Source organism: Saccostrea cucullata, unplaced genomic scaffold (assembly GCF_032062105.1).
Source record: "Saccostrea cucullata isolate Sc308-1 unplaced genomic scaffold, CSIRO_AGI_Scuc_v1 ctg314, whole genome shotgun sequence".
Classification (NCBI taxonomy): domain Eukaryota; kingdom Metazoa; phylum Mollusca; class Bivalvia; order Ostreida; family Ostreidae; genus Saccostrea; species Saccostrea cuccullata.
The window spans coordinates 114,276-137,655 of record NW_026925136.1 but is presented as its reverse complement, the minus strand read 5'-3'; the positions used below and the strand labels follow the sequence as shown (position 1 = coordinate 137,655).

The following is a 23,380-nucleotide window of genomic DNA, read 5'->3' as shown; positions in this document are numbered from 1 at the left end:
CCTGTGTATCACCAGTTGATTCCCTGCGTTGTGTTTGGGTTGTCATATGACAGCATCGAATGCATGCCTATCGGTATCTTTCAATTTCGTTTTTGGTGCTCGTCTATCGCGCTTCCGACATCAGATGGTCTCCAACATTCATCATTAGTCTCGATACTAAATCATGAAATCCTCTAGTTGGTGGGTCAGTAGTGGTGGCCAATCCACTATTTGATAGATCCCAACTTCAAGCACAGATCATTTCGGTGGTGCCATGTCCAGCAGGATGTCCTCTCTGATGCTCCCGAAGTCTTACTGCTGTCTTGCATGCTTTTCCTTGTACTCCTGATCATGCTAGCATCATCCACACTCATTGCGCGAAGAACCCTCTGCATTCAGTCGACCTCTATAGGAAACAGCCAAACGCTCCGTCCTCTATTTTTGCAGTCTGTCATAAGGTCTGAATATTTAAGGCTGCCTCCTAACAATTTCCTTTTGACATGACAGGGTCAACTCTATTACGGCCAACATCTTCGACTGCTGAAACATTAAAACAATTATTGTTTCAAAGAATTTAACTCCTTTTCATATTTCCAGGTAAATCTGAGTGAGAGAGACTTGTAATTAAATCTAAAAAAATAGATAAATAAAGTTTATTATTGGAGTGGTGACCAGGACTGCCGAAAGATCTGGATGAAACTGACCATGATTTTGGGGCTCTGGATTAAAGTGTTTCAAAGAACATAACACCATGATGTTTATACATTGCATTTGTCCAACTTTAATATATAAAGTGTTTTTAAATATAAACTGACTTATTTAATTGTGCCTACTATAAATGAACTATATATATGAGTTATTTTTATGTTCATATTTCTGTATGAAGACAAAAAATACCAATCTCCCATGCAGAGTTGTCGTTCGTTTCTCTCTCAGACACCTCTGCAATGGGCTCACGTCAAGATTTTTGACATAACGTATAAAACGTGATATTTGAAGGACTGTTTCAATTCAAATTAATAGATCTGGATTGATTTAGCAAATATCATTTGTCCAGACATAATATATAAATTGAATTATAACAAATTATAAACAAACGCACTATTTCTTGCGTGTTTAACACTGTGTATACGCGAGCCAACGAACAGATATATATGAGCTGATTTTCATGTTCGATGGTAGAGAGTGAAAAAATACAGATATTTCGACTTATGTGTCGTACAATTTATCTACCGGTGTCTCTGGTATTAGCGCCATCTAGCGGAATCATACACAAACATCCGGTTATTTACCCACATGGAAAACTAATGGAAAAGTGAAGCAAAATAAGACACAATGGCCGGTAACTGGAAAAACCCGAAACCCCCCGATTTTTGGAGAATACCCATACAGGAGGGGTGAAACCCCAATAAAGTGGTGGAAACCCCATAAAATTTAATGTAATGGGGTACTATAAGGCCTAAGGTGATGTTTGATTGAATGATATTGACATCCGTAAATTTTTATAGCCAATTTTACCTCAGAATCGACGGGTTTCTTCTTGTCTTGATATACTGCACACCACGCCCGATCTAAATTCGCGATCGCTGAAGTCGTTTCGAGTAATCCGTGGAAATAATTACTGTAATCTTGATCAATATGAATATTATATTATGTATGAATATTATTTTTTTAAAAATTATTTGTAAGGAAACCTTAAGAATATAAAAGAAGTATGAAATATTTATCATGTTGAAAGACATTACAGTGCAATGTTTAATTGATTTTTTTTTTTATGAATTTAACTAGTCCATAAGGCATTAATCAAGAAATAAAGTCATTTCTATAAATTCCAATTATTTATAATATGTAATTGAATTAAATTAATTAATGAATGAATCTGTTAATGTAATTATTATAATGAAAGACATTACAGTGAAATTTTTAATTGAATTTTTTTTTTCATGAATTTAACTAGTCCATTAATCAAGGAATAAAGTAATTTTTCTCAATTCCAATCATTTATAACATGTAATTAAATTAAATTAACTAATGAATGAATTTGTTAATTTATTTAATTTTTAATTAAGGTGTTTGTTTTGAAATGTTTTCTTCTATGTTTAATAATTAATTTTTAAATTCAGTATTCATTCATTATTATTTTCCAGTTAATAATGTTTTGTTTTAATGTTTTTGGTTCTGTTTTTTTTTTTTTTGGGGGGGGGGGGGGAGAGTGTGTTGGTTTTTTTTTGTTTTTTTTTTGTTTTTGTTTTTTGGTTTGTTTTTTGTTTTGTTTTGTTATGTTTTTTATGCAAGTAATAGAAAAAAATATACTCATTGATATGAGAAAGCAACATGTATCCATTACAATGAAATTATTAGAATCCAGGTCTATGAAATAAAAAACTATGATAAAAAAATAATAAAAATGTGCATGTTGCATATGTGAATCCTTGTACAGTTGGTATTGTAACATTATTGTGAGAATATTATTCACACCTCAGCTAGCTCTGTTGTTTTGTACTGGGATAGACAGGCACCCCTGTGTGTGTACATGCACTATATACACAGCTGTTGACACTTGGTCAACTTGATAATAAACACCTTTTGTTTAAACACCTGGGTTCCCAGCTAGTCTGACCAACCCCCCTCTGGCAGGGCATGTGTATATACATTGAACCTTTACTATTCTCAATTGTACAGTTATGCTTTACAGAATTTCATTTTAAGGACGTTAGCACACACATAAGGAAAATATGAATTTTTGATAATTTTGATAATTCATGACAAATTAATAAATAAAGACCTTTTAAATTAGTAATAACTGAAAATATTCACAGTTTCCTTATGTTCCCAGCTCTAGCCACGTGGAGGCCTCCTTAAGTGTAGAGCCATGATTTGAATTTTGAAACAAAAATATTAAAACCAAAGGACCGAAAGATGACCGAAAGATAAAAAATAAAAAAAAACTTTAAAAAGATTTTTAAAAAACTTAAAGATACTGGATCATTATTCCTATTCAATCTTTTGTTCATATATAAAAATATTACAGCCAAATGAAAGTAATATACATGAAATAAAATACCATAATAAAAATTTTAGAGAAAGGAATTTATAATTTAATTAGCAACATTTAAAAAAACAATAACATTCCTAACCTAACCTAACCTAACACAACACAACACCAAACAGTATTCACTGGTCTGCACCCGTCTGGCGGGGGAGGAATACTGCCTGATACTAATCCTACTCAATTTCTAACCTAACACAACACCAAACAGTATTCACTGGTCTGCACCCGTCTGGCGGGGGAGGAATACTGCCTGATACTAGCCCTACTCTAGAAAAAATAATAAATATACAATCTTAAAAACATTTTTGGTTTTGTTTTTTGGTTTAAGACTGACTGATTATTGGCCTCTGATCTACTGTATTTTAGATTTTTTTAAAGTTGTAGTCCTGTCCACTTTTTTACGTTTTTGTTGACCTATCTTTTTACCTAAGGTACGTGGTCTAACTATAGTGGTAGTACCGTCAGTTGATGTAAGCGTAAAATTACATAAAATACCTGTGCTTGGAGATGATCAAATAATTTCAGTTATCTTTCAACCAGTTCAAACAGACATTTTTCATAGTTAAAATTCCATCAAAACTTCAGTTCTTTTATTTTGTTGTGTAGAAAAGAACATAAAAAAGTTACTTTGAAATGAAATATCTAATATTTGAAAATTGATATATTATTTTAATTTACTATTTATTTCAGGTTTCAGTATTTTCATCTTTTGACTTTGATTTATTTTTTGTTCTCTTTTTAACATATATTAAGTAATTATTATTTTTATTGTTGCTTTGAACCTTTGAATTTCAAATTTTTATATCCCTACATTCAGAATTTGTCTAAAATCTCAAAAATAAATTCAGTATTTTCATATTTTGAATTTTATTTATTTTTTTGTTCTCTTTGTAACAAATAAGTAATGAATTATAGTAATGAATTATCTTTACTATTTTTTTTTTTGTTAATGTTGCTTTGAAGCTTTTGGATATTTTCATATCTCTAAATTCAGATATTCTCTAAAATATCCTAAATGAAAATTTTTTTTAAAATTATGGCTCTACAAAAAGGAGGCCTCCACGTGGCTAGAGCTGGTAACATTGGGATAATATGAATAATAATTAATACACAAATTCATATTTTCTTAATGGCTAACGTCCTTACATTTTTTGTTAAATACTTATTACATAATTAATATTTTACTATTATCATTGTAAAACAAATATAATTGTGGAAATTATTATGAATTATTTTAATATTATCTATACAATTATATTGACAAACAGCTCGCTTCGAATTTAGATCGGGCGTGGTGTACGGTAAACTCGTAATGGCGCCCAATTTCCGTCGATTCTGAGGTAAAATTGGCTATAAAAATTTACGGATGTCAATATCATTCAATTAAACATCACCTTAGGCCTTATTGTACCCCATTACGTTCAATTTTATGGGGTTTCCACCACTTTATTGGGGTTTCACCCCTCCTGTATGGGTATTCTCCAAAAATGGGGGGGTTTCGGGTTTTTCCAGTCAACTGGAAAAACCCGAAACCCCCCGATTTTTGGAGAATACCCATACAGGAGGGGTGAAACCCCAATAAAGTGGTGGAAACCCCATAAAATTTAATGTAATGGGGTACTATAAGGCCTAAGGTGATGTTTGATTGAATGATATTGACATCCGTAAATTTTTATAGCCAATTTTACCTCAGAATCGACGGGTTTCTTCTTGTCTTGATATACTGCACACCACGCCCGATCTAAATTCGCGATCGCTGAAGTCGTTTCGAGTAATCCGTGGAAATAATTACTGTAATCTTGATCAATATGAATATTATATTATGTATGAATATTATTTTTTTAAAAATTATTTGTAAGGAAACCTTAAGAATATAAAAGAAGTATGAAATATTTATCATGTTGAAAGACATTACAGTGCAATGTTTAATTGATTTTTTTTTTATGAATTTAACTAGTCCATAAGGCATTAATCAAGAAATAAAGTCATTTCTATAAATTCCAATTATTTATAATATGTAATTGAATTAAATTAATTAATGAATGAATCTGTTAATGTAATTATTATAATGAAAGACATTACAGTGAAATTTTTAATTGAATTTTTTTTTTCATGAATTTAACTAGTCCATTAATCAAGGAATAAAGTAATTTTTCTCAATTCCAATCATTTATAACATGTAATTAAATTAAATTAACTAATGAATGAATTTGTTAATTTATTTAATTTTTAATTAAGGTGTTTGTTTTGAAATGTTTTCTTCTATGTTTAATAATTAATTTTTAAATTCAGTATTCATTCATTATTATTTTCCAGTTAATAATGTTTTGTTTTAATGTTTTTGGTTCTGTTTTTTTTTTTTTTTGGGGGGGGGGGGGGGGGGGGGTGGGGGGCCGGGGGTAGGGGATTATTAGTTTTGGGGTTTTTTTTTTGTTTTTGTTTTTTGGTTTGTTTTTTGTTTTGTTTTGTTATGTTTTTTATGCAAGTAATAGAAAAAAATATACTCATTGATATGAGAAAGCAACATGTATCCATTACAATGAAATTATTAGAATCCAGGTCTATGAAATAAAAAACTATGATAAAAAAATAATAAAAATGTGCATGTTGCATATGTGAATCCTTGTACAGTTGGTATTGTAACATTATTGTGAGAATATTATTCACACCTCAGCTAGCTCTGTTGTTTTGTACTGGGATAGACAGGCACCCCTGTGTGTGTACATGCACTATATACACAGCTGTTGACACTTGGTCAACTTGATAATAAACACCTTTTGTTTAAACACCTGGGTTCCCAGCTAGTCTGACCAACCCCCCTCTGGCAGGGCATGTGTATATACATTGAACCTTTACTATTCTCAATTGTACAGTTATGCTTTACAGAATTTCATTTTAAGGACGTTAGCACACACATAAGGAAAATATGAATTTTTGATAATTTTGATAATTCATGACAAATTAATAAATAAAGACCTTTTAAATTAGTAATAACTGAAAATATTCACAGTTTCCTTATGTTCCCAGCTCTAGCCACGTGGAGGCCTCCTTAAGTGTAGAGCCATGATTTGAATTTTGAAACAAAAATATTAAAACCAAAGGACCGAAAGATGACCGAAAGATAAAAAATAAAAAAAAACTTTAAAAAGATTTTTAAAAAACTTAAAGATACTGGATCATTATTCCTATTCAATCTTTTGTTCATATATAAAAATATTACAGCCAAATGAAAGTAATATACATGAAATAAAATACCATAATAAAAATTTTAGAGAAAGGAATTTATAATTTAATTAGCAACATTTAAAAAAACAATAACATTCCTAACCTAACCTAACCTAACACAACACAACACCAAACAGTATTCACTGGTCTGCACCCGTCTGGCGGGGGAGGAATACTGCCTGATACTAATCCTACTCAATTTCTAACCTAACACAACACCAAACAGTATTCACTGGTCTGCACCCGTCTGGCGGGGGAGGAATACTGCCTGATACTAGCCCTACTCTAGAAAAAATAATAAATATACAATCTTAAAAACATTTTTGGTTTTGTTTTTTGGTTTAAGACTGACTGATTATTGGCCTCTGATCTACTGTATTTTAGATTTTTTTAAAGTTGTAGTCCTGTCCACTTTTTTACGTTTTTGTTGACCTATCTTTTTACCTAAGGTACGTGGTCTAACTATAGTGGTAGTACCGTCAGTTGATGTAAGCGTAAAATTACATAAAATACCTGTGCTTGGAGATGATCAAATAATTTCAGTTATCTTTCAACCAGTTCAAACAGACATTTTTCATAGTTAAAATTCCATCAAAACTTCAGTTCTTTTATTTTGTTGTGTAGAAAAGAACATAAAAAAGTTACTTTGAAATGAAATATCTAATATTTGAAAATTGATATATTATTTTAATTTACTATTTATTTCAGGTTTCAGTATTTTCATCTTTTGACTTTGATTTATTTTTTGTTCTCTTTTTAACATATATTAAGTAATTATTATTTTTATTGTTGCTTTGAACCTTTGAATTTCAAATTTTTATATCCCTACATTCAGAATTTGTCTAAAATCTCAAAAATAAATTCAGTATTTTCATATTTTGAATTTTATTTATTTTTTTGTTCTCTTTGTAACAAATAAGTAATGAATTATAGTAATGAATTATCTTTACTATTTTTTTTTTTGTTAATGTTGCTTTGAAGCTTTTGGATATTTTCATATCTCTAAATTCAGATATTCTCTAAAATATCCTAAATGAAAATTTTTTTTAAAATTATGGCTCTACAAAAAGGAGGCCTCCACGTGGCTAGAGCTGGTAACATTGGGATAATATGAATAATAATTAATACACAAATTCATATTTTCTTAATGGCTAACGTCCTTACATTTTTTGTTAAATACTTATTACATAATTAATATTTTACTATTATCATTGTAAAACAAATATAATTGTGGAAATTATTATGAATTATTTTAATATTATCTATACAATTATATTGACAAACAGCTCGCTTCGAATTTAGATCGGGCGTGGTGTACGGTAAACTCGTAATGGCGCCCAATTTCCGTCGATTCTGAGGTAAAATTGGCTATAAAAATTTACGGATGTCAATATCATTCAATTAAACATCACCTTAGGCCTTATTGTACCCCATTACGTTCAATTTTATGGGGTTTCCACCACTTTATTGGGGTTTCACCCCTCCTGTATGGGTATTCTCCAAAAATGGGGGGGTTTCGGGTTTTTCCAGTCACCCCACAATGGCTGCTGGTCCGATAGCAGAGCGTAATCAAGGTCTGTTAATTGTTTTTTGTTCATTTTCTGCTATAGAAAAACTTATTTTTGCATTATTTAGCTCTACGTATCCGAAGCGTTGGTTAGCTCGAATTTTCTCAGTGACAATTTAAATAAAAGATATTTCTAGGAAAACAATAGATTGAGAAATTCTCCATTGGTGGCCTTACTCTTAATTGTTATGTTTAAGAGTTTTAATTTCTCTTTTTATCATTTGTATATAGACTGTATGTTAAATATATATATCTCGAATCTCGATACATATTTACCGGGCACTTACAATTTTAAAGAAAACCAGAATGTTTTTATGCTGAATTAATATATTTCATCATTATAGATGCGACGGTTTATGTTGGCAGTCTAGATGACAAAGTGTCTGAGGCAATACTATGGGAACTCTTTTTACAAGCAGGACCTGTTGGTAAGATACTCAATATGTAGTAGTGTACTGTTTTACCGCGTAAACACTTTTTGAATTAATATCCTAATATTTCTTAAAGGACCAGGTTCACTGATAAAATGCATTGTGTGTATTGGTAATCTAGTTAATAAAACATGATTTAACTCTAACTCAGTGCATAGACTTTGAACAATCTAAAAAGTTATGAATGTCAGCATTATGTATATCAATTTGAAAATACATGTAGTTGAAAAGTTGAGAAAAGGTGTTGAATTCTTCATTATATGGATTACTTTTTACGTTTGAAAGGTATCCTTAACTTCAATATGGTTTGTTATGATTAGTTTGACAGAGTTCCCGAAACTAGTTAAAAATATGTCGGACAATTGTCCTGTAAATATTCAAAATTCACCGGACAGTTGTAAAATTTACCGGACATTAATTTTTTGTATGTAAGTTTAACATATTATAGGATTGGAAATTGTGTCGATATAATGAATAATATATGTAAATAAAAAGATGGTAACTGCAGATTTTTTTTTAGATTTATTAAAATATTTTCTATTAGGCCTGTGTATGCGGGATTTGACGTCGCCGGTGTGATTCATAGTATTAAATTATGATGTCCTTTCTGACAGATTTTTTATTCTTTTAAATAAAATCTGCAACATGACAACTTTTGGTTGATTGTTTGAAATTAGTACGAAATATCTTTCGTTTTCCATTGTTTTTTTTTTTTTTTTTTTTTTTTTAGGATTTTGGTATTTTATGTGCCAGGAAAAATATTACGTAAAATATCAAAATCGTTTTTAAAAGCCTGGAAAACGTCATCTATATTTCTGACTAGTTAAAACGTATTATACAACCTCCACAAAGTTAAAAATGTGTACTAATGATATAAAAAATACTAATATATCATAAAAATGATGATTTTAAGTCAATTTGTTGCCGTTTTATTACATTAAAGTCAGTCCGCTATTTTTAGAAGAGGGGAAAAACGCGCATGTATTTTAAAAGCTATCAAATACAAGGGGGAAAAAATCCAGAAGTTGGTAAAATATTTATCAAGAAAATAGATTAAATTATAGAGAAAGTAATGAAAGGTAACAAATTGTCTGTAATCAAGCAGAAATAGCAGGCAACTCTTGCGACCCTGCAAATTCGTCCTGCAAAACGAAAGTATATTGTCACATTTTTTTTCTGTCAGAACTACAGAGTGCATATATTTATTAAGAGGGAAAAATATTTGTTTGAGTGTTTTAACTGTTTTTCTTCCCAGACCTATGGAGATTATCATTTAAATATGCAGCTTTTTATAGTAGACAATCACTTTCTACATTTTATTTAAACAAGAATGCACGAAAATAATCACGCGCCCCTGACGTTTTTTATTTCCTTTAGTTTTGAATTTTTTTTATTGTCAGGACAATTGAATTAAATGATTTTATTAAGATAATGTGTTATTGTTATACAGTCTGTAAAAAAAACCATCGGACATTTTGACCGATAAAATTAAGATTTTACCGTTCCCATTCAAAGTTTACCGGGGATCCCCGGTGGACCGGTGCGTTTCGGGAACTCTGGTTTGATGGTTATTTTTTATGCCATTTCATTCATTTTCTCCCTAATCTTTTTGGAGCAATTGAATTCTATAATTATCTGCTACATTTCGGTAATATGGGAGGCATTCTAACTTTGGTGAAGGTCTGCCCCAAGGCGCAGTAAGATTTTTAAACTAATCTAACTGTGTTTTAGGACAATACCTTTTAAACTAATCTAACTGTGTTTTAGGACAATACCGCAGTTAAAATAAATATATCCCATGTACTTTCAATGTAGAAAATTGGATCATTTTGCTTCAGCATGATTAAGTTAGGCCTAGGAAAAAATATGTTTGTTTCCGCTTTCAGGCTGAAAAAATATAGGGTAGGTAGGCAGGCAATTTTTTTTTTTTTTTGAAAAAATTTTTTTTGCTTCTTTAATCAAAACGTGTATAGAAGTAACATTAATGACAAAAGAAATGATGTTTTCAAGCATTACTGTGACTTAACTTATAATAGAAAGGTGACCCAAACTTCTTTCTGTCTTGAAAAGCTTGCAAAGTTGGAGGCTATAATTCCCTGGTTGAAATCTTGCACATCATGGGACAAAAGCATTAAAAAAATATTTAGGGTCGGCACTATAAATTAGGGTCGGTCTGGAAAGCGGAAACAAACATATTTTTTTCTAGGCCTTATTTTTGGGGGGGAGGGGAGGGGTGGAGGGTTGTTTTATAAAGGTGGCTGTATATATATTTTTTGCATCAAATTTACCGTACAATCCATGCTGACATAATTTTGTATACTTTGAATCTAGTGAATGTCCACATGCCAAAGGACCGTGTCACACAGTCGCACCAGGGCTATGGTTTTGTGGAGTTCATGGGAGAGGATGATGCTGATTACGCAATCAAAATAATGAATATGATTAAACTCTACGGCAAACCCATCAGGGTCAATAAGGTCAGATATTTTTAATTCGTTTCTCAACAGTTTGGTATTGTGTGTGAATATTTTTGACTATATACCATCAGTTGCATCATTTTAAAAATATAAAATAAAAATGTGCCATTGTGGGTGTTTTTTATATAGATGTTTGATATATGAATTCATTTGGTAAAGTTTAAAACTTATTTGTCATGTGTTACTGTACAGTATTATGTTTGAGATAAGGAGACAGATGTTTAGATTTTCATTGTTTTGTTTGCAGGCTTCAGCCCATCAGAAGAATTTAGATGTGGGAGCTAACATCTTTATTGGAAACCTGGACCCCGAGGTGGACGAGAAGTTACTGTACGACACATTCAGTGCTTTTGGCGTCATTTTACAGACCCCTAAGGTAAGAGTTTATCTCTAAATCAGCTTATACAGTAAAATTGTTTAGTACAAACACGGATATTGTGAATTCACGGATAAAGCGAAGTTATTTTGGATCCCCAGCTATATAAATTTAACAAATTCCTCATACAGATATAACAAATTACAGATATTGCTAAGTAATTTCATAGGTCCCAGTGTCTTCATTATAACCGTGTTTTACTGTATTTTTTTTTAAGTTTGGTATATATTCAGCACATTTTCTAAAAGTGAAAAAAATGAACATGTTTTCCCTAAAAGAAAAATGTGAAAAAGGCTTGAAAACCATGTAAAACAATTTTTTAGTTGTCAGTTAAGTCATTGAAACACACGCATAAATATAATTATTTAATGTATATCAGTTGAATTGAAGACCCAGATTTTCATTTCCATTTTCAAAATATTAAATACAAATGATTTTTTTAAAACCATACACAAATAATTAAAAGAGTTTCAGAAAAACTGAAACTTTGTTAAAAAGATAAACGTGACATTTCCTGTAATACAGTAGTCCTGTTTGATTTCCAGATAATGCGAGACCCTGACACCGGTAACTCTAAAGGCTATGCCTTCATCAACTTCGCCAGTTTCGAGGCAGCAGATGCAGCCCTGGAGGCCATGAATGGACAGTTTCTGTGTAACAGGGCTATCTCCATCTCTTTTGCCTTCAAGAAAGACTCCAAGGGAGAAAGGCACGGCTCAGCAGCAGGTTAGACAACTCTGTAAAAATCTCCAAGGTTGTAAAGTTACACTTCTCTTTCCTTCAGATGTTACTCATTTGAATGACTTTGAATTCTTTAGATAGTATACTTATTCAAAAGTTCAGTAAAACATATAGCAAACACTCTTATAATAACTTCATGCTTAAACATTTAACTTATCAGATATAAAATAATTAATTATAATCTGACATCTGATTTTGTAACTTTTATTTGTAAACAAAATATAAAAAGTTCCAACTTTATTTTTATTTTAGTTATAACTTTGATAATTTCTAACATTTCAAAAGTCCATATTTTTACTTCAGGGGTTCAAAAAATTTTTTGTCATGGTCAAGTCCAGGACTTGAAGAGTAAATTTTAGGCAAGTCCGAGGAAGAAATTTCAGAGTCCATATTTACCTATACATCGTTAAATTTATGTAACTTATAATTTATTTTCATTTGTTGCATTGAATGAATAAAGACTATATATATTAATATCTGTTTTATTTTTCCTCCATAAACTGTCATATAGTCATACATGAGTATTTCAACACAATACCAGACTGATAGATTATTGGTACATTACAATAACTTTTACAAATACTCACTACTGAATAAACCATCTGTTACAATAAATAGAAATTAGAATGTGCTGTAAGTCACAGCGAAACCGAAATTTAACAAACTCATTGCCGTTTGTCATATAGGAGGAAACATGAGGAATTGCGTAAAAGCAAGAGTCTAACTGCAACGGAAAATAAAAAAGACGGATTGTATTTTCGAAATGTTCGTAATGTTTTATGGGTATTTTAACATCCACAAACCCACATTTTTACTTAATACATTTGAGAATTTGCTTTATTTTTAGCTTTACAATCATTTTTTTTAACATATAAAAAAAGATAAACAAGAAACATAACCAAGTCCAAGGACTTTGGCGAATTCTAAATGCCGAGTCTGGATCCGGAATTTGTTAGTCCGGGACGTCGGGCTTGAGGATTTTTTAACCCCTGTACTTTAATCATTGTTAAAATACATTTTTTTTAAAAATCCAGGGTTAATTTCCATAGATTTAATGCATAAACTGAAACTAAAGCAGGAGTATTAAAGGAAAACTGCATCAATAAATTTTTACATTTTTATTCCAGAGAGATTCATGGCCAAGCAGAACCCGCTGTCCCTGACAGACCGACCTCATCAGCTGTTTGCCGATGCCCCGCCCCCTCCACAACAGCCCCCCGCACCAATGGCTTCCTCCACGATGGCTCCCCCTCCCCCACCCCCATCCATGGGAGGCATGCCAGCCATGCCAGGTAATGTATTTACCCTGGATTTGTGAAAACTAGGTTTTGCTTATTAATTCAGACATATCTATAGTGGACTCTCAGTAATCCAAATCCCAAAAAAATCTGGACAATACGCCATCTGGACATCCAGATTAATGAGGCTCTAGTATATATAAAAAAGATAATATAGAAGTGATCCTTATTCATTTAATATATTAAGAGAGAAAAAAATTGAGTGATTAAGAGAGAAAAAAATTGAGTTTGCTTATAAAGAGGAATTTGCTCACTCATGCATGAATTTTTCTATTTATTTACACCTGTGTTTTCTATAATTGATATGTACACCTGTGTTTTCTATAATTGATATACACCTGTGTTTACTAATACCGCTATACGGTGTGTTCCCCGAATGGCTACTCGAATAAAACAACAAGTAATTATCACACTCAATTAAGGGGCCCTTTAAGGGGTACAGGTAGACTTATCTGTGTTTACCTGGATAAGCAATATTTTATAAATCAGATAAACTCATTCAATTCTATTTTAATTCAGAGGGTTTTCTATTTTCCAAAATATACTGAATAAAAATATAAATAAATATAAGTAGTTAAACTCTTTTAGATAAATTAACACAAGCGCGTTGTTTTTTTCTTTAAATAATATAGATATATATGTACGAGGATAAATAAAGTGTTTCTATAAAGTTTTGTTTAATTTTTTTTTATTTATCTATCATTTTAATTTATCATACCATAGTGCAAAAATACAGTACATGTTGTACATTAAAATGAGCTTACAAATTATATTATCCCCTTTTTGAGCTACATTTTCAAACTCTTTTAGATGAATTAACACAAATGTTTTTTTTTATTCTTAAAATAATATAGATATTTATGTATGATAAATAAAGTGTTTCTATAAAGTTTTGAGTTTTGTTTAATTTATTTTATTTATTTATCATTTTGAATTATCTATTAAATAATCGTAAAATCCAGATGAAGTTTATGAACTTCTTCACCTTGCATAGCAATCCTTTAGTTGCGAAGAAATATACGGAGATGGACTAATTAAATTGTAAATATGTATTTATGAAAGTGAAAATGTGTTATCTCATATATAATGTGAAAATCAGTGCTGCTAATCAAAAAAACTTCAAGATAATTTATAGTTTTTAATATGTTTTGTGCTTGTAAAATTATTTATTTAAAAATATGTATACAAAATATAGTGCTCAAATTTAAAAAAAAAATGAAATAAATTTCCATTTTATTTTGTTTCAATTCTGGTAGATTATTCATACAGGTAAGTCTACCTGTACCCCTTAGAGGGCCCCTTAATTGAGTGTGATAATTACTTGTTGTTTTATTCCAGTAGCCATTCGGGGAATAAACCCGCTGTACACCTGTATTTTTCAGGAATGCCTCCAGGAAACATGCCGCCTCCCATGATGCCCATGCAGCAGCCCATGCCTCCCCCTCCCATGCCTCCACACATGGGTATGCCTCAGTACCCTCCCCAGCAAGGTATGTTATCAGTATTGTCCCTCCCCCCCCCCCCCCCCCCCCCCCCCCCCCCCCACCACACACCCCCCCCATCATCCCACAGTACCCTCCCCAGCAAGGTATGTCATCAGTATCGTCCCTTACAACCCCACCTCCCCCCCCTCCCACCCCCCAGTATCATCCCACAGTACCCACCCCAGTAAGGTATGTCATCAGTATTGTCCCTCCCCCCCCCCCCCCCCCCCCCACAGCAAGGTAGAGTATGTCATCAAATATCATCCTCAGGTAGAATATGTCATGAAATATCATACAAAGTACCCTCCCTAGCAAGGTATGAAACCAAATATCATCCCATAGTATCCCACTTGCAAGGTTGATTGTCACATTAAAAGTCATCTTCACTAGCCAAGGGTTTCTGATATGCTACTCTCCTCATGAACCCTTGGCATACGGTGTACATAGAAGTTGGGTTTTTTTTTTTCTCGATCGGTCAACCAATCAGCAATTGTTTTTTGTAAATGACGATATTTACGTTCGGGATACTTCTTGACTCTTTAATCTCGGAAATGAAAAATGCAAGTAAACAACTATCCGTAAGATAACATGCGATTCTATGAATAGATATGGTGTCATCCAATATCTTCTTTGTACTATGAAATAGAAAATAAACATGACTCAATTATTGCTTCTTAAATATTCTTGAAAAAAAACTTTGATTAAATTTTTTAAACACGCGTCTTTATTTCTGTTGATGACGCAATCAGTGCGTACCTGATAGATTCGAGATCACGTGACGAAAACAAACCCGTCTTTTGACTTCACTGTATGCCAAGGGTTCATGAGGAGAGTAGCATATCAGAAACTCTTGGCTAGCGAAGATGATTAAATGTATGACAGTTTATCTGCTGACATTACTATGATCCCAGTTATGGCAAAGTCTACTCCAGGTCAAATTACACTTTCTTCAGCAAGACAGTGTACTCAATTGATGAGGACCTGTAACATCTCCTCAGCAAGATTGTTAAGTTTATAAGAGACCACAATGCCTTTCCAAGATGTAACAATAGTGAATCACTCACTACCATTTTAAGTTTTTTTTTAAACATAACTTACTATGATTGGAACAGACATTGCACTTTTTGTGATACTGTAAAACGAGAAAATTTGGCGCATACATATTTTGGCGCAAACGCAAGTGGGAATGCATTGGCGCAAATAAATTTTAGCGCTTGCACTTGTCAGTAAAATATATAAATGTGATATTTGTTTTTTTTTATCAACACCCGTATTTGACTTTTTGGTGAGTCAAGCACGGAGACACATTTGTACTCCCGTATATCAGTAAACATTCGTTACCTTTATCGCGGTACGTGTTGCTATCACATGGACATGGTACAATGTTAAAATTTATTTCTGTTTTCAATTAAAAGAAATGGAGTATTTACTCATTTAATTTACATTAAAACAATGCATGCATGGACAGAAAATTACTTAGATAAAACGGTAATCCTAATCAGGTATTTTCTGCAAGCTCAATCGCCATGCTTGATTGCATTGTTTACCTCGAGGCGATAGATGATTGACACGCCGAGAAGTCAAACTTTGAAGGTGCTAATGATAATAATCGTGTAACAACTACTGGGGTAACAATGGTTTAATTAAATGATAATTTGGCAGAACTTTCTGTCTTCCGAACATGTGCAGTACTAGTGTGTATGTAAAATCCAATGACCCTTCGACATTACGTAATCGCGTGTTCCGGTTTACATGTACTTATGTAAAAGCTTTGAACACATACAAAAAATGATATTTAGAAATCCTTTAGCGCACAATAAATTTTAGCGCTCAGGGGCTCTTGTGCCAAAGGCGCTAAAATTAGTAGTGCGCCAAATATTCTCGTTTTACAGTATTTCTTTTGAAATGCCTAGGTATTCAATATGAAGACTGATGTTCACCTGTACATGTAACTGAATAGAGTTGTTCAACAGTAATGCAATAAATCAGTGTCTTGTTTTTACAGGTCAGATGCCATACCCCCCTCCACCCCGCCCTGGGGCTCCAGGGATGCCACCGGTATCCAGCAACCAATCACAGGCCCCTCCTCCCCCACCCTCATCTCAAGCAGGTATGTATATGTGTTATCTCAAGCAGTGTTAATATATAAAAACAAGGGGACAGACAAGAACTGTTCAGTCTAGCTTGCATGTGTATTTTTAAGGTGATCACAAACAGCATTATGTTGACACATTTAAATTTAACTAAAAACTACATGAAAATAGTGCTGGAATGAAAATGTGAAAATTAAAATTTTACATTAGAAATATGGGAATATGTATCTGAAGGATGAGTTCTAAGGATAGTTAACAGGGTACTAGTATATGATTGAAGCAGTGCAACTTTGCCTTTATTCCAGCATAATAAAAACTTAATGCTTTTTGATTGTAAAATTCATTGTTTACAGTATAATTTTTAGCTCTACTGGTCAGAGACCAGAAGAGCTTATGCGATAGTAATGCGTCCGTCGTCCGTCCGTCTGTCTGTCTGTCTGTAAACAATTTTTCAAAATGCTACTCCTCCTACAGTTTTGGTCCGATTTCAATATAACTTGGCACACAAGTAGACTACACTAAAATACATAATTTTATGCATCGGATTTTAATTTCGATGAACGGTGTTGCCGTGGTTACTAAAAATAGAAATTTCTGTGAAATTCTTTCAAAATGCTACTTCTCCTACAGTTTTGGTCTGATTTCAATATAACTTGGCACAAAAGTAGACTACACTAAGATACATAATTCTGTGCATCGGTTTTTGATTTTGATGAACGGTGTTGCCGTGGTTACTAAAAATAGAAATTTCTGTGAAATTTTTTCAAAATGCTACTCCTCCTACAGTTTTGGTCCAATTTCAATATTACTTGGCACACAAGTAGACTACACTAAAATACATAATTCTGTGCATCGGTTTTTTATTTCGATAAACGGTGTTGCCGTGGTTACTAAAAATAGAAATTTCTGTGAAATTCTTTCAAAATGTTACTCCTCCTACAGTTTTGGTTCAATTTCATTATAACTTGGCACACAAGTAGACTACACTAAGATACATAATTCTGTGCATCGGTTTTTGATTTCGATGAACGGTGTTGCCTTGGTTACTAAAAATAGAAATTTCTTTGAAATTCTTTCAAAATGCTTCTCCTCCTACAGATTTGGTCCGATTTCAGTATAACTTGGCACACAAGTAGACTACACTAAGATACATAATTCTGTGCATCGGTTTTTGATTTCGATAAACGGTGTTGCCGTGGTTACTAAAAATAGAAATTTCTGTGAAATTCTTTCAAAATGCTACTCCTCCTACAGTTTTGGTCTGATTTTGATATAACTTGGCATACAAGTAGACTACACTAAGATACATAATTCTGTGCATCGGTTTTTGATTTCAATGAACAATGTTGCCATGGTTACTAAAAATAGAAATTTCTGTGAAATTCTTTCAAAATGCTACTCCTCCTGCAGTTTTGGTCTGATTTCAGTATAACTTGGCACACAAGTAGACTATACTAAGATACATAATTCTGTGCATTGGTTTTTATTAGGTCACCTGAGTAAACTCAGGTGACCTATTGCTATCCGTTTTCGTCTGTCGTCGTTCGTCGTGCGTCGTGCGTCGTGCGTTAACATTTGAACATTTTCAGCTTCTTCTCTGCAACCACTGAACCAATTTCAACCAAATTTGGCACAAAGCATCTATGGGTGAAGGGGAACAAAAATTGTGAATTTCATGATCCCTACCACCCTGGGGCCTGAGGGGTGGGGCCAAAACCACTAAAATTAATGCAATCTTCAAAAATCTTCTTCTTTACTCCTGGACATCAAGCAGTCAAACTGTGTGGATGATTGTAATCAGCAATGAGTCCTCTACCAAAATTGTGAAATTCATGGCCCTGGGGTCAGGGGTTCTAGTGCTAGGGTGGGGCTAAATAAGTAGGTAGTGAAAATGCATTATTTCTTTGAAAATCTTCTTCTCTGCTCCTGGGTATTAAATAAACCAACTAAGTACATAGTTATGATGAGCAAGAGTGCCTCTACCAAAATTGTGAATTTTATGAACCCAGGGTCAGGTGTTCTGGTGTTAGGGCGGGGCTCTATGGTTATATAGTGAAAATACATGAAATCTTTGAAAATCTTCTTCTCTGCTCCTGGGTATTAAATAAACTAACTAAGTACATAGTTATGATGAGCAAGAGTGCCTCTACCAAAATTGTGAATTTTATGGCCCCAGGGTCAGGGGTTCTTGTTTTAGGGTGGGGCTCTAATGATTATATAGTGAAATGCATGAATTCTTTGAACATCTTATCCTTTGCTCCTGGTTAATATGCTAATGATCTAATTACATATTGAAGGCCAGGATTTATTCTATATTCAGTTTTACAAACCCTCCGCTCAAGATTTTGAATTTTCAGAGAAAAAAATAAAAAATTTTTTCTTTCCGATGTCAAATTTGAGTCGGGATCGAGATATCAAATTTACGAACTCGCACTTCCGGTTTTCTGAAACAGCGGGTAAATAAAGCTAGATCTAGATAGCTTGGTTTAGTGTAAAATTCATCGATAAGAGTACCATTCAAAACGTTTCCCCCGTTCAAAGGACAAATAAAATGCTGACGACTTTGTTGCACAATGACATGCTGGTGAGATAATTATGTATTCGTTTCAAAAGTAACTGTAATTTTTTTTTTCCCTCCCCCATGTTTTAAACTGCCCGTGGTAGCTATTGCATATTGCCAGGGACATTGTTTAGGTCTCTGTTATAGCTTACAGTCTAAGCATCATTCTTCAGAAAAGGGTTGCTTATGCATCAGATATAATGAATAAAACTATGGGAGAAGTGAAGTCCATTTGAGGAAGAAATAATAACCTGAAGAAATTAAAAAAAAAATCAACTATTAAAAGGCAAGAATATACAAATATATATAGGCATGTAGTATCATTTGTATCAGCCAGAAAAATTATTTTACACTTAATTGAAAAAATGTTGACTCTACTTCCCAATACTCCCTGTCTGTTTTATGATAGGAATTATAATTTTAGGCATCAAGTAAATTTTAGAACAATGTCTACACATTCACCTAACACATATTAAAAAATGAAGATATATTGAAAGACTTTTAAAGAATTGATTTTTTAAAATATACTTTGATCAACATCACAAAATTTATATAACTGGCCCAAACTGGCAGATGATGAAATAAGCAATTAAATGTTCTACTTTCCTATTTGTAAGCATTATGTGTCCAGTGGTAAGGAGCCTATTAGGAAAGCATAAAAAAGAATGTAGAAATGTTAATAATTGATTTATCAAAAAAAAAAATATTTTATTTCCTTCTCCTTCGGAACATTTTTATTCTCATGTTCATAACTAAACCTAAACATAATCAAAGTACTCAGAAGTACAGAGAGCCGGGCTCATTTACAGAGTAGAATGGATTTCTTACATGAATCACTTTTATATTCTGATGAAAAAAATATTTTAAAACTATCAATATAAATGATAAGACACTGACAGTAAGTTTTGCAATCCTAATACCACGGTCCGATTTTGTCAGAATCAGAATTAATCTGGTACCGCAGCTGAATGTAAACAAACAGACCAGTCTGGTTCCCTCTCCTGCTTTACCTCGTATGTGTAGAGAACTACGGTAACACTGATTATCAAAAATCCTTACGCTAATGAACTATGTTCTTTGACTTATGAAGTTTTCAAAGTCATTACTACTAATGTTTATTTTATAAAGATAAAACTTCGTTTTATTTTTGTTGCTTTATTTAGCGTTTGTATTATCTCAAAAGCAGTTGAGAGTAAGAACTATATTTTTGCACGTAACTTTAAAATGGCGACTATGGGGTCAACATCCTGCCTTGAACAGGATCACATAAGCCAGTAATTGCTCTTTGAGAAATAAGCCCGGCTAAAAACTAATGCTGGCTTTATAATGAAGAAAGGGGCCTCTTTCAAAATAGATAATTTCAAGGCTGCTGGGTCAGGGGTACCAGGGGGGTACTTTGACTAAAAATAAATTAATGCTTTGAAATCTGCCCTTTGATAAGCAATGGTGCCTCTTTCAAAATTTGTGAATTTCATGGCTTTTGGCTTAAAACACAAACCAAATACAATCGCTGGAAAGTTGTTACATGATACTCAGGTGACCTATAAGGCCCGTGGGCCTCTTGTTTTGATGAGTGGCAAGGATCATTTTTCTATTTATTGCTGATTTAAAGTCTCAAGTCCCAACTGCTACTTTTCTCTTCCTTTGTTTTAAGTATAAACCAGTAGAGCTACAGTCTCGACAGAGACTTCTGGTTTAGACTGTATGATATGTAATTCTGATGCTGTTACTTTTTAGGGTCTCATATGCCTCCACCCCCTGGTGTCCCTGGAATGGGTATGCCCCCACCCCCTCCAGGTATGAGACCTCCCCCAGGCTGGAGGCCACCCCCAGGGATGAGAGGACCACCACCACCCATGTATGGTACGTAAAATAAATATATCAACTCTGTTAGCGGCCCTAGCAATTCTGCTGGTTTTAATACTTATTTTATATGCTTAGTACAATATACGAGGGGCATTTCAAAAGTTCTGGCAACTGTTTAATAAAAGATTAATAGTTTTACGGAAATTATTGAGTTTTATATCATTGGAAAGATCAGAAAAATATACACATATTGTGACGTCACTTTAAAATTTTCATGGCGTAATACTTCCGAAAATGACGTCAGAATATTGAATGTTTAGCATACTGATCATAGAAATGACGTAACAAAAGACAAAATTTGATCAAATTAAAATGTTCAAGACAACTTTCGCTCATTACTCGGACGCAATTTAACGGACGCAAATGACATTTGGTGGAATGTTTACAAAGACTTCAATCTATCATATGGTATTTTATTTTGGAGATCTTCTTGTTCTGAAATGGTTTTAGCGAGTGTCAAAATTAGCAAGGTTTTATCGAATCTCGCTCAAACTTTTGCGTAAAAGAGACCTAAATGTGAGAAAAAAACGAAGTTGACAATCAAAGAAAAATAGACGAGCGTATTACAATATTCGATGGCATTAATTCGTCAGGTGTTTTAACCAGATTTGTGGGATCGATGAAGGCTCAAGAGAAGTTAAGTTTAGTGGGCCCCATATTTTCTTGTCAAATCCAAAATGGCGGCGGCGCAGTTGTTACCCCACTATACCTCCACATATTCGCAAATTTTAATGCATGGAAATTAAATAAGATTTTACATGTCTGAGTTATTTATATTCAATTTTTGGATTCAAAAGTCAAAAGCAGTGGTGAGTTTTGGGACGCCGAAGTTGAATTGATATGAAAAATACGCACAGAATCAAGTCGGGGGCAAGATTTAGTACATTTTATTCTTGAACGGTAAAAGTGCTGTTACTCAAAATAGATTTGATAAAAACTGCATTAATATACTTCAGTTTGATACAGAACATGTTTTATTTCAAACAATGGAGAGCTATATAAAAGACAGAAAATCCAGCGGTATCATGTAAATAAAAATCCTGAACAAATGCCTATGATAGCATAACCGGACAAAAACCGTGCTCGTAAACAAATCATACAATGAATAATGGAATTGCTGATAAACAGTATCATAGTCGTATTCTACCTATTTTCAAATTAAAATTTTCTATTAAATATTTTTTTAAATAAGCCTTTGACAGAACTTTTACGATCGTCTCATGTGGATAAAAACGCGACTTTTCAGTATGCTAAACATTCTATATTCTGACGTCATTTTCGGAGTTATTACGTCATAAAAATTATTAAGTGACGTCACAATATGTGTATATTTTTCTGATCTTTCCAATGATGTCAAACTCAATTATTTCCGTAAAACGGTTAATCTTTTATTAAACAGTTGCCAGAACTTTTGAAATGCCCCTCGTATAACCATATTCAATTCAATAAAGTCCCATATAGCCAAAACTCTTTGTTGACAAATTACCCAAACTGTAATGTGTCACATTCTTATATTGCAGCACGTTATTTGTTACATTTTGTTTTTTGTAGGTCGGCCACCACCCCCTGGAATGAGGCCCCCTCCCCCTGGTATGCGGGGACCACCACCCCCTCCAGGCATGAATAGACAAGCCCCTCCCCCTCCTCGACAACCTCCGCCTCCTGCACCGCCCACATCAAGAAATTACTAGGCAACAGGATAAAGGGAACCAGTGACATTTAAGGGGGAATGAACTGAAAATTTAGAACTTTGAAAAAAACACAATGACATGCTGAAATGATTCCGTGTTCATATGTTGAGATTGTTTCATATGTGACATTTAGCAAAAGTGTTATTCTTATAAAATGTTCATTTATCATGATCATGCGTTTCATCAGCATTTTATAAAAATATCTTTTTTTCACTTTATCTCATGTTCAGATGGTAGAAATTGCTTCGTTGTTCTATACAAATTGTTTTTGTCATGTTGTCATGTATTAACCATGGTTTAAATATACTCAACAACTAATTTGTTGTGTTTTCAGTTTATGTACATTCAAAAAAAAAATGTATGTGAGAGCTGTGTACACTAATTTAAGGAAGACCTGTACATAAATCACTCAACATTTATAGGTCACATTCTACATTTAGGTCCAAGGCTGGAGATTTCTAACCTGGTTAGTTATCCCCTCACAACAGAGTTGTAGGGAATATAGTAACACAATTGTGTTTGTTCATTTGCAGTGCCCTT

At 33.0% G+C, this 23,380-nt stretch overlaps 1 protein-coding gene across 2 annotated transcripts; it reads left to right on the top strand.

The window, feature by feature from the left end:
* Nucleotides 1–1,173: 1,173 nt before the first annotated feature.
* On the top strand, nucleotides 1,174–23,158 carry LOC134268141 (splicing factor 3B subunit 4-like). Of its 2 annotated transcripts, XM_062750339.1 has the most exons (11): nucleotides 1,174–1,319; nucleotides 7,802–7,830; nucleotides 8,168–8,251; nucleotides 10,586–10,731; nucleotides 10,979–11,107; nucleotides 11,653–11,833; nucleotides 12,976–13,140; nucleotides 14,529–14,636; nucleotides 16,636–16,740; nucleotides 21,021–21,146; nucleotides 22,701–23,158. In XM_062750339.1, exons 1-11 carry the CDS (start codon nucleotides 1,315–1,317, stop codon nucleotides 22,838–22,840), a joined length of 1,218 nt encoding a protein of 405 aa, XP_062606323.1. In that variant the 5' UTR covers nucleotides 1,174–1,314; the 3' UTR covers nucleotides 22,841–23,158. The 2 variants fall into 2 exon arrangements, with proteins under 2 accessions (XP_062606323.1, XP_062606324.1); XM_062750340.1 differs by lacking the exon at nucleotides 1,174–1,319 and having other exon boundaries at nucleotides 7,797–7,830.
* Nucleotides 23,159–23,380: the final 222 nt, after the last annotated feature.